Source organism: Pezoporus wallicus, unplaced genomic scaffold, assembly GCF_028554395.1.
Source record: "Pezoporus wallicus isolate ANWC-B61680 ecotype Strahan unplaced genomic scaffold, APGP_CSIRO_Pwel_v1 contig_8548, whole genome shotgun sequence".
Lineage (NCBI taxonomy): Eukaryota > Metazoa > Chordata > Aves > Psittaciformes > Psittacidae > Pezoporus > Pezoporus wallicus.
The window spans coordinates 988924-1001375 of NW_026642624.1; the positions used below are offsets into that span (position 1 = coordinate 988924).

Sequence of the window (12452 nt, forward strand, 5' to 3'; positions counted from 1 at the left end):
GAGGACACCAGAACTGCACACAATACTCCAGGTGAGGTCTCACGAGAGCAGAGTACAGGGGCAGGATCACCTCCTTCGCCCTGCTGATCACGCTCCTTTTGATGCAGCCCAGGATACGGTTGCTTTCTGGGCTGTGAGCGCACACTGAAGCCGGCCCATGTTCATTTTCTCATCGACCAGCACCCCCAAGTCCTTCTCCACAGGGCTGCTCTGAATCTCTTCTCTGCCCAACCTGTAGCTGTGCCTGGGATTGCTCCGACCCAGGTGTAGGACCTTGCACTTGGCATGGTTAAACTTCATGAGGATGGTGTGCGTATGTTTTCTAGTGATGAGACAACAGACAGATTCTGGTTTGAAACTCACACAGAATCATGGGCAGGCTTCAAGTTAATGTTATGGGCACCAGAAGAACACTTTCGCAATCACAGCATCTCACTGTGGAAACTGTGTCTGTGGCATTACCGCACGATGCTCTCGTAAAACTGCGTTATTGCAGGGCCAGGGCTCAGCTGTCAGATCTTCGTGGGCTGCCTGAAACATGTGCCTTCTCCACATAAAACAAGGGTTTGTGGCTTTTATCCCCCTGCCCTCCTCTGAGCAATTATGAAACAATTCTGTTGGCAACAAAAGTGATGTGCACGCGTTTAAAACGCACACTTCAGAACAATGCTGTGCAGCTTCAGTGAACCCTGGAAGCTGCTCCCCGTGTGAAACAAGCTGGTGATTGAGTCCAGGCCCTTGCAGACAGTCTTGAAACCAGCTCCAGAAATGGTGGCTCTGGCTGAAAAACAGATTGAAGATGAAGAACGGATCTGAGCTCGCAGTGAAACCCTCACAAGCGTTACATCTGGATTGGGTACCGGTTCTGCGGGAGTTTGTAAGGAACTGCATCACTTGGTCTTATTTTCACCAGCAGGAATAGAAGATGTTCTTTTAAACCAGCTTAATTTAGGAGAAGCAGACAGAGGAGACTGAGTTCCTGCTTCGTTGCTGGATGGCTTGGAGGGGCGTCCTGCTGACAGTGGTCCCGGGCAGGAAACCCAGCACTGCCTCACTGCTGGCTCCCCTCCCACTGCGAGGCCAACAAAGGCAGCAGCCTTGCTGCAGCAAGCAGAGGGATGTTGTGGTCCTTGCTGGGAGGCTTTCTGCATTTGGGGGCTGTTACACAGTTAATCACAGGCCCTGGTGCCCTGTGCTCAGTCATAGTGGCTCTTCCTGAGCTCGCTGAACTGGAGGGGTGGCAGGGACATGTGCGATGGCCAGTGCTCTTCAAACTGTGCTGAGTTGCTAACAGGGCTGGCTGTCAAACAGGGGGATCTTTCACTTGATGTAAGTCAGCTGGATTCCTGTGGAGCTCCCCATCACCTGCCAGCTCAGAGCTGCTTGCAGGCTGTTTTGCTAAAGGGCTGTGGGTATTAAATCACCTTAAGTACTGGGTGTCTTCAGCATGACCCTGGAAAAAGCTGTTTGTGAGCATCAGTCTGGAGCACTCGTTAAAATCCAAGCTTGGAGGAGAGATGACTGCCATCAGGTTACACAACAGTGATTCAGCCATCACCTTGTCAGTTGTGCTGTTTGCAAACCAGGTGACACAAGTCGGACTTGAGGAGATCCAAGCTTTGATCCAGTGTGTCCACATGGATTCAGTGAGGCCAAGTGGATGGAATGAGCTCACTCTCCGAGGTTTAAATAAACTGCGTTTCAGACATCCCTGCCAGCATGAGGTGGTGTGTGGCTGCCACCTCCTAGGGACAGGTCACCACTGATTTGGAAGGGGTTTCAGGAGTGTGTCCTGGACAATGCACAGCAGCGTTGTTGTGGCAGTCGGGAGGAGGGCTCACTAGCAGAGAAATCAGAAACCCAATACACTCCCAGTTTTCCGTCGGTTTTCATTAGCTGATGCTGATGCTGCTGGCACAGAAGCGGTGTTACTATCAGTTGTTAGGAAAGCATAAAGCAGGCTGATTTCTAAATGCAGTTGTGAATGAAGCTCTGTCACTTCAAGGCTGTTCCTGGCACTGCAGGTTCAAAGGGCTGCAGCTTTGACACAGGCTGTTCAGCAGCTGGCCTTGTCTTGGGGATTTTATTCAGCGTACCCAGCTCCCTGCTCGCCCCTTTCCAAAAGATGTATTCCTGCCACAAGCGTGAGGGATCAGGAACAGCAAGCATGGCCTCTTGCCATCAAAAGGGAGCTGTGTCCCTCCTCGTCTGAAATGGTGCTGCTTGAGCTGGAAGTGCCAAAAGCCTTGAAATGACTGTGTTTTAGAAACACACCCCCACCTCTTTACGGACAGGGAAGAGCTGCAGCAGCAGCAGCAGCAGCTCTCGTGAGGCCAAATCTTTGCCTAATTAAATTCACAGTAATCTCCTGTGAAGGCTTGGAGAGATTTAGGGCTTTGCACTGATGTGACCGCTCCGGTACTGACCTTCGGGCCGGACCTGTTACTGACAGTGTCTCCGTGTAGGGCACTGTGTACCTGCTATGGGGAGGGGGTTCCAGAAGCATCTTGCAGCAAAAGAAAGCTGTGCTGGTGATGTGGGCAAGGCTGAAGGGCTGGATCCTGCAGCCGGCTCCACTGGGACCAGTCCTTCCCCCAGGGTTCTTGCAGAATCTGGTATTGGAGACCTGGTCTGGTGTGTGCTTCAAGGTCGCTGCTGTCCCCATCCAGTCTGGCACAGAGGCTACACTGCTCTGGCTTTATTTCTGATGTTGGGATGATGTGTGGATGCCTGGGCTGCAGCTGGTGCTTCTCCAAGCAGAGGGGTTCTTCTCCACCCTCCCTGTAGGCAGCAGCTTGTGGTAGCCTTTCCAAGTGTTTTGGGACCCAAAGGGTTCATCATCCGTCATGGCTTGCATTTCCTACAAAACCACTGTGTGTGGAAAGTAGCTCCCAAATAGGAATCTGTGAGTTCCATGGACAGAAGTATTTCTAAGTGATTACATTAGTGCTTCTTGAAAACACATGGTGGAAAATCATGCTGCAGTCCAGAAGAGGTCTTCTCTTTCTGCTCATCATCTCCATGAAACTGCCCTCCAAGGGTCATGTGCTGTTCCTCTGAGTTCTTAACACTTAGCATGAGAAAGAGCAGATACAGGCTTCCAGGGCTGCAGCTCTTTCTTTCGTGGCCTGTTGAAATTCGTAATGAAACCCAGGTTTTTCTTGTACTCTGTACCACAGAATCCCCAAGTGTGGAGCTGACAGCAAGGAAAAGAAACCCCAAGACGCGGTATATTCAGTATATTCGGTGGGCCAGAAATTTGGCATCATCCCTGAGCCCAGCCTTTAAATGAACAGATCAGTGGCGAGTTGCTGTATCCTGGGTTTTGTTTGGATCTGGGACAGAGCCTGACCCTCTCTGCTGGAGTGGGAGAGCTGAATCACTTGCCCCGTGGGTCAAAGCCTTAATTTAAGGAAGGGAGAGCCATGTGCAGCACACCAGGACTCCTAATTTGGAAGTTATGCTAGACACAGACTTTGAGCAGACTTTCCCAAGCAATAGCAAAGATAATCATTAGCACCTATAATATTGTGCTGCTTTAACATCCGTAGCATAGAACATTTGTTACTGTTTACTGGTGTCTTACTTGGTTTTGTTTCTGTTAAATCAGGAACTTCTGGAAGAAAACCCTGTAGCTGCATCCAGCTCTCCTATGGTTTGCATGGGTAAATCTAAATATCCTAAAATGGCACATTCTGCTTTATCTGGTTACTCCTAAAGTACAAAATGCTTTCAGGTTGTGTCTGGTTTGTGCTTTTAATACATAAATCTGTCTCTCTAGAGAAGGAGTTCCAGGTCTCATGGAGTGCACAATGGCACCTGTATAGTTTGCTCATCAGATTCACCCAAGGGGAAGGATGTTTCACTAAATGGGCAGCTACCTTCTTTTGAGAGTGTTTTGTGTTTGCACTACTCTTTTCTTTACACACCAGGTCTGATACAACTCGTCCCCCTTATCCAGTATAGGGGAGACATGAAGTAATCCTGCCTTCATGACTAAGAGGAGACCAGGCTCCTCTGTCTTCACCTAGATTTAGACCAGGAAGATGAAGCTCAGTTTAATACAGGGCCACGAGAGGTTCTCTTCTGCCTCAGTTGCTCCTCTGTGTAGGTTTTGGGTAATGGGATCGTCAAGCTCGAGGTCAGAGGTGAAGTACACGATGCCAGTTTTGAAGACACATTCACCCTTGCAGGTTTTCTTCTTTCTCTTGCCAAGCTGGGAGTACTTTAAAGGCTGCTTGGTTTGAGAAACCGTAAATGAATAAGTAATTTTTAAGCTCTTTTGCTTGCTTAAGCAAGAAAGGATTGGGAAGGACAGTTGTTTAATTAGACAGCTACTTGGTATGGTTAACAAAAGACTGAACTCCAGCAGTACCTCCTAATTCACAGATTCCTTGGGAATTCAATGACCTTGAGTTTGCTGTGCTTGAAATTTGCCTTAGATACTTGGCTTCCCTTCTGGAGGACTTTGGAGAGGAGAGTGGTGCAGAAGGCGCTGTGAGGCTAGAGTGAGACAGGCTCTGTTTCTGTTATATCATATAAGAAGAGACAGTTGTGTTGTACAAAACGAACTCCTTGCTCCAGAGGATGCCTGGAGTTACTGCACTCAGAGGTTGCAGTATATCCCAGCCAGATCTGCCTCTGCTTCTGCAGCAGTTAGCTGTGGAATACCGAGTACTGCCTGTTGGGGATGTCCAGCTGATTCTCTTGACCCTCTTTAATTTATGAAACAAAGCAAATGTGAAGCCGTGGTACAGGATGAAATCTGTGTGAGAAGTCACTCATCTGAGGAATCACAGCATTTAACTGTGCTCCAGAGCTCGGGGCTTCACCGGTCAGCTGAGAGGGAAGTCTGATCTCCCAGCACCGAGTGGTGTTTCCTGCATCCTTTCCTGTAGTGGCAACTGGGGAGGTTACAGGGGTGAACGAGTGGCCAAGTTCACTGGAAATGAGTGTTTATCCATTACTTCCCTGTGTTTGTCTCCACCATAATAACTCTGCCCAGGAGTGACTTTAGTAATGTCAGTGGTTGGCTGGGGGATCACACATACAGCATCGGGATTTAAACCAGAAAGAGCATCATTAATAAGAACCCTGAATACCCAGGGCTGTATCCAGGGAGGTCACTACAGGGTCCCCATCCACAAAAAGCAAGTCAGCAGTAAACAAAGACCCACTTGCTTCTTTCCATTGGGTCTCCATGCAAAATCCTTTATCAACTTAGCTATATGGGTGATTTGAAAACTGGAAACCCAGTGATCTGTTTTGTTTAATCACTCCAAAGTGACAAAGCTGTGTTAGTGCGGCGACAGTTATTTCATACCCACTTGGGATGTGGGTGCAAAACATCTTTTCCTTTCACTTAAGCCACGGACAGGAGCTGCCCCTTCGCACCACTGCAGCTGCAACTGTGGCAGGAGCAAGGAGGAGATGGGGATGAGCATCCTGCATAGTTTTGGCAGCAGAGGTGTGAGGCAGGGTAAGAACAGCTCTGCACCAGCTCCAGAGGGGGACCTGCAGGCTCTTGTCCTCCCAGCTGAGGTGCTCACGTGCTAGGTGACATTAGCCATCTTTCAAGCTTTTAATTCCTTTGGCTTTGTATTTAAAGCACATCTTGGGCATTTCGAAGCCTGCCGTACAACATGTCTTGTCCGTGGTTGCTTTTCATGAGACCTGTGGGGCTGCGTTTTCAGGGCTGTGGTAGTACAATCTGGAGCTGTGAGAGAAAGCCCTCGGGGGCTGATCCGTGGCTGCGGGCCAGTTTCTGCATAAACTGGTCTTATTTTTAAAGTCCATTTTCTCCAGTACACTTTTTTTTGGCCTGCAAAAGACTTCTTCATTTAAACCGGAGAACGTAACACTCTCTCCTTTCAGTTGGTCCTTTGGACACGAGCCAGTAGTGCCCACAACAGCTGTACCACAGTTTAAACATTCAGTCTCTAATGGTTTGGGGAACATTAGGGTTTTTAAGGCTTCAACAGGTCTAGAGTAAATAGTGGTCAATAAAGAGTAGCTCTTCTTTGTATCCCTGTGCTCTCAGTGCTCTGCGCTAGAATAAAGCATGCTTAGAATATAATCATTGCAAAATTAATATCCATGAAAGGTTCTTTTTTCGAAGAGAATCACAGAGAAACCTGTTTGACTTAAAGAAGAGTTTGCAAGAGTTCAACTCACAAGAGCCTGGTAACAGGCATGGGGAAGCTTGCATGTGGTGTCTGTGAGAGACGTGCGTGTCCTGGCCTTGTGTCGCTCCCCACGTGTGTGTTTAATGGTGGAACAAATAAATTACAGGTATTGCTTTCTCTGCTGTCTTCTCCTACACATCTATTAATGAGCCACACAAGAGGCAATTAGATTTTTTTCTCTTCCTTGGTTTCCATTATTGTGTGGAGTCAAAAGCCCATGTGTGCTGATACATGCATAGAGTTCTGGACCCAAATGAGGTGGAAACCACATTAGCAGTGATGGGCGATGGTTGGGCATTGCCCTTGTTAGCGATTGAACCCAATGCTGAGGACTGTCACTGCCTAAATGATAGAAACAAATTAGTGCTGGTGGAGCTGTCAAGCCATATGGAAGGAATTTCTCATTTCTTTCAAGTTGTGTAGGTGTGGGTGAGGAAAAACAATCCATGTGGAGCTCCTTATCATGAAGGAAAGCCCATGGGCATCACAGCGCTTCTGTGGCTTTGGGTCAGTGTCTGCTGGCACCTTGGACAAGGAAGGGTTAAACTGCTCTGCTGCCTGCTGGCCACTTGGACTTCATCAACAGCACTTCATGCCACTGTGCAGAAACAGTTTGTAAGTCATTGTACTCTCTGTAGGGAGTTGATTAACCCCTTCCGATACCCTTCCATGTGTGCGGTGTCCCTTGGCTCCTAGGTGGGTGATCAGGACTGCGGGGTGCTGGCACATCCCATGCCTGCTGCAGCTTGCTGAATGGGAGGAGACAAGAGGGACGCTGGGATAAGAGAGGGGGAGACTTCATAGGAAAAACAATGGAAGTGCCAGCCTGGCAAGGCATTGCTCTGAAAACCAGGATTATATAAAAGCCTGGCTGCTCTGGTGCTTCTCATTAGCAGGGTTGGCCGGAGAGCAGGGTTTGTTACAGCTGTCACCTTTTTGGCTGGAGCAAGGTGGCCGTTAGTCGATGTTTCAGTTGTAAATTGCTTTGCCTCGAAGCAGAAGTCTCGCTGAGATTTGTTTTATTTCCAGCTCCGTTGTCAAAGTTAGCTCATGTTCTGGAAGAGACAAGGAATAGTATTAAAGGGTCACAAGTTAAGCAGCCCAGCTCAGAGGTTACTCCTGCATGGCAAGCCAGAGCTTTAAAATACGCTTGTTAATCTGACTTAGGGCCATTTGTTAGGGATTCGTATCTTTACTTCCATGGGGAAGTTTCATAACATTTTCCTACCCATCGGTATTCTATTAAAACTGTGTTGTGTAACCTAAAAGCTTTTCTGCTTCTCATGGTTTCCTCTTGTAGCTAATTCAGAATGCCCTAGATAGCAGTTTCGGAGTAAATGCATGCAGGCTGCATGGGCTTGATGTTGTTTTCTTATAAATTCAAAGCAAGATTTGAAATTCAGCCTTATTGTCAATTTTCCTTTAAATAAAAGTTGCCTAATGACATGATTTAAAGATTTTTATTGAGTGGCGTTTTTATCTTGTGGGAAAGCCTGTGCCTGTAGTTGTGTTGTAGTTCAAATGGCAGTGAAATCCGTTACCATATGCATTTAATACTTCTAGTTCTCTTTGTATATAGTGTTAGAGAGGATAGATTAGTGGAGTCAGTGAAAATACACGTGTGGGTCCTGCAGTGTTTGTCTGATCTTCTTGCTGTGTGAGCTCTCTGTTGTAATAAATAGTTCTTACAGGACTGACTGTAAGTGGGTGTGATTTGAGGTCTAGAGCCCGTAACAGAAGCAGCGAGGTTCAAAGTGGACAAAAAATGAAGTGTTATTAGTAGAGGAAACAATATTAGGGCTACAAATGAAGAACAGTCTTTGGATGAGTGGAAAAACGTGCTTCTCAGGAAAGCAGGAGGCTCACTGAGCTTGGATAACTGCTAAACACAGGATTAGACCACTGAACCTCTGCCTGCAGCACGCTGTTCAATCTTGCATGACTTCTGAAGGGATATACATCTTGACAGGCAGCTCATCTGTGGCTTGCCAGGAGGCCATCGCCAAGATGTTCTCCTTTGGCCACGTTGCTGTATGGGATCTATCTAATAAGAGGCAGCCGTTGGCCTGAATTGCTCACAGGCAGTGTGAAAGCAGCAGGGATCACTTGGGGGTGAGTAGGCAACAAGGTGAAGTCGAGCAAGGAAGGGGAAGGGGTGGGGGATTGGTGGTGACCCATGACAAGAATTGTCCTTCCTTTCCCAGCCTGGCTGAAATCCCTCCCTCCCTCCTCCAAAAGGAATTACATTTGTTGGGATTCAAATCCACACGCCGCTCCTGTGCTGTCCGCTGGACTTCAGGTTTCAGCGTGCACACAGCTGGTTTGGGAAGATAGCAGCAATGAAATCCAGGTGTGCGTTTATCCCTTCGATTCAGTGTCTGCCCACAGTAATGGGAAAAATGCAAGTGCAGGCCCAATAAACCAGGACTTGGGCTGGGTCTGACCAGCTGGTAGAAGCATCACTCGTGCTGCCTGGGATTTCCTTTTAGTGCTGTGGTTAATTGCCATCGTATTTGAGTCATTCTCTCTTCTGCTTGTCCTTTGGATCTTAGCTCTTTGCTAATCTTTATGACTTTTTTTGCATGTGTTTTATCGCCTTATTACAGATACCAAGTTCTGCTGCTGATAATGTAGGTGGATCCTATACTGAATGAAGCAGTCATGTCGGGTCCTGAGGCACTGTCATGACATGGAATCAGCCTGTGATCTTTTTAAATGCCTATTGTTTGGTGTAAACTTTGGCCTTGTGGGTTTGGGGGGGGGGGGGGGTTTGCCTTGGTTTTGGTTTCCTGTTCCAGTTTATAGTCCATGTTATCACCCTGGTTTGCATGAGCCTTTCATTATATCAGCTCCTGCCTGAGCTACTGGTGACTGTAAAGCTGGTTTGTCTGCTTAAGTTGTGGCTTTCCATTAGGCTGGTGAATATAATTGTAATCTCGCTATCTTCTTGTTTTGAAATAGCAATTTCCACTCTAAGGATGCTTTTATCCTAGTGTATATGCACATCCTGTCTTACCTGGAACTACTGCTCGGAACCTCAGATGCATTTTACTTTCTATTGGCGTATTTAAATGACAGGGGGACCATAGCTTTGCATTACAGCACTTGAGAGAATGTATTTGGCATCTTGACTAAAACACTTAGCAACGGTTTTTAATGCTTAAACAGCATTTGGGTATTAAGTAAGATGCATGATTGCTGTGTACATGGATTCTTCTGTATTGCTCGTTATTATTATTAAATCCACGGGAAGCAGACAAATAGGAAGAGTTTTGTAATGAACCTTTCATGGGCTTTTTTCCTGGTGATGCTTCGGTGTTGTGAAAAGATGTGCTTACAGTGGACTTACTGCTCAGTTGTGCCGACGGTGCTGTCTCTGCAATGGGCTGTAGTAATCCCAAATCCGTGGTGGATGTTTCTTTCACCAGTTTACAATGCATAATCCTCTTAATTTCCTTGAATAGCAGCTGGTATTGCTACAACCTGTGCCTAAGCCCAAGAACAGCTTAGTCAGAAAGCCTTTTGGCCCTGCGAGCAAGGAGGAGTTTTCTCCCAGCATGGGCTAACTTTCCCAAGGCCAGCACTGCTGAGACTTTAACTTCTCCCATCTCTCTTCTAGATGCAGCAGCTGTTCTATGAAAACTATGAGAAGAACAAGAAAGGTTATATCCGAGACCTGCGGAACAGCAAGATCCACAGAGCCATAACACTGCACCCCAACAAGAACCCCCCGTACCAGTACAGGCTGCACAGCTACATGTTGAGCCGCAAGATCGCAGAGCTGCGCCACCGCACCGTGCAGCTGCACCGGGAGATTGTCCTCATGAGCAAATACAGCAACACAGAAATCCACAAGGATGACCTGCAGCTGGGGATGCCACCCTCCTTCATGCGATTCCAGCCCCGCCACCGGGAAGAGATCTTGGAGTGGGAGTTTCTGACAGGAAAGTATTTGTATTCAGGTGCCGACGGGCAGCCCCCTCGGAGAGGAATAGACTCTTCCCAGCGTGAAGCGCTGGATGACATCGTCATGCAGGTGATGGAAATGATCAACGCCAACGCCAAGACCCGGGGCAGGATCATAGACTTCAAGGAAATACAGTATGGCTACCGCAGAGTGAATCCCATGTACGGAGCGGAGTACGTTCTGGACTTGCTGCTTCTATACAAAAAGCATAAGGGGAAGAAGATGACCGTCCCCGTCAGGAGGCACGCGTACTTGCAGCAGACATTCAGCAAGATCCAGTTCATGGAGCACGAGGAGATGGACGCCAAAGAGCTGGCCAGCAAAATCAACCAGGATTCCGGATCCTTGTCTTTCCTCTCCAACTCGCTGAAGATGTTTGTTCCCTTCCAGCTCAGCAGATCGAAAGTGGAGAGGAAGGAACTCAAAGACAAGAAGATCAACATCCTGATTCCTCTCTCCGGGCGCTTTGACATGTTCACGAGGTTCATGGGGAATTTTGAAAAGACATGCCTCATTCCAAACCAGAACGTCAAGCTGGTAGTCCTGCTTTTCAACTCCAACTCCAACCCTGACAAAGCAAAGCAGATCGAGCTGATGAGAGATTATCGCTCCAAATACCCCAAGGCTGACATGCAGGTTTTACCGGTGTCGGGGGAGTTCTCAAGGGCACTGGCTCTGGAAGTCGGATCCTCTCAGTTCCAGAATGAGTCTTTACTTTTCTTCTGTGATGTTGACTTAGTGTTTACGACAGAATTCCTCCAGCGGTGTCGAGCCAATACAGTTTTGGGGCAACAAGTATACTTCCCCATCATTTTTAGCCAGTATGATCCAAAGATTGTTTATAGTGGAAAAGTTCCTAGTGACAATCATTTTGCCTTCACCCAGAAAACAGGTTTCTGGAGGAACTATGGCTTTGGTATTACCTGTATTTACAAAGGTGATCTTCTTCGAGCAGGTGGCTTTGATGTCTCCATCCAAGGTTGGGGCCTTGAAGACGTAGACCTGTTTAACAAAGTCATTCAAGCTGGCTTAAAAACTTTCCGAAGCCAAGAGGTTGGAGTGGTCCATGTGCATCACCCTGTTTTCTGTGACCCTAATCTCGATCCTAAACAATACAAAATGTGCTTGGGGTCCAAAGCTTCAACATATGGGTCCACACAGCAGCTGGCTGAGATTTGGTTTGAGAAAAATGACCCAAATTTGGGGAGAAGCAGCAATACGAATGGCTCCGTGAGGACAGCCTAATGTCCAGCTATGCTGGAAAAGACTTTTTTTTTAATTATCTAATTTATTTTTTGGGAAAAAAAAAAAAAAAGAAGAAAGTTTTTTGATAATTCACTTTTAAAAGACCACACAGGATATATTTTAGAAATCATCGTTGTTTTCGTACAAAGCTCTCATTTGGAGAAGAACAAAGCCCTCGGGTTTCTTTGTTGTGGTGGTTTGGGTTTGGAACGAAACTCTGATCAATCTTTGCCTTCAGACAAACCCAGAGGCATTGCAGAGTTCCTGATCGGCGGAAATCTGACTTGAATTCCAGTTTCCTTAAGAACAAAAGATTGTTTCCTGCTTTGTTCCGTCGCTGTCTTCGTCGTTGGGATTCCGTAAGTCGGGACCTGGCAAGTGACAAGCCGGTGTCTAAAGGGGTGGCTGTGACTGCTGCCGCGCACAGCTTCTGCTGCTCTTGTTAAGGATGGCCTTGAGTTCTTGAATTGAGGTTGACCCATCCCAGTCCGTGTGGTGGTGATGAGGGGGTGAATCCCAGGAGCGGGTTTTCCCTAAAGGCTGGTTATTCCAGTTTAAAAATACACTTCCAGACAACTCCAAGGCAGGGCAGAAAGTGAGCACAACCTCCTGTCCCATCGGTCCCTGTAGGGATCTTTGTCTTTTCTATTTGATGTAAGGATCCATGGTGGGTTCTGGGTGTTATCCTCAATGTCCTGTCTAGAATCGATGTGGTCAAGGAATGCCGGAGCATCATGAAGGAGGGGAAATGGGAATCTCTTGCAGCAAAGCGCCGGCACGCAGCGAACAACAGGAGATCCCTGAGGAGGATCTCCTCCACCGAGGGCGCTGCACCCGATGGCATCGCGGTGTTCGGTCGGGTTCGTGGTGTTACTGGGAACAATTACGACATTGGATTTACTAGGTTTGCTTTGGGACTGTGTTTTTTCCTGTATCGGATAGACCGTTAATTTATTTAATATCCATTGGTTTAGGTTCTTGACCTCTCCTTGAATATCTGTTAGTCATTTTAATATTTTATATATATATATATGTGTGTGTAAATATATATATAT

General features: G+C 47.2%; 1 protein-coding gene across 1 annotated transcript in view; it reads left to right on the forward strand.

The window, feature by feature from the left end:
• Positions 1–12043, forward strand: part of CHSY1 (chondroitin sulfate synthase 1) — a 74517-nt gene extending 62474 nt beyond the window's left edge. Inside the window, exon 3 of the mRNA XM_057431029.1 lies at positions 9805–12043. Coding sequence (XP_057287012.1) covers positions 9805–11397 — 1593 coding nt within the window. The 3' untranslated portion in view covers positions 11398–12043. The remainder of the gene's footprint in view (positions 1–9804) is intronic.
• The last annotated feature ends 409 nt before the right edge of the window (positions 12044–12452 follow it).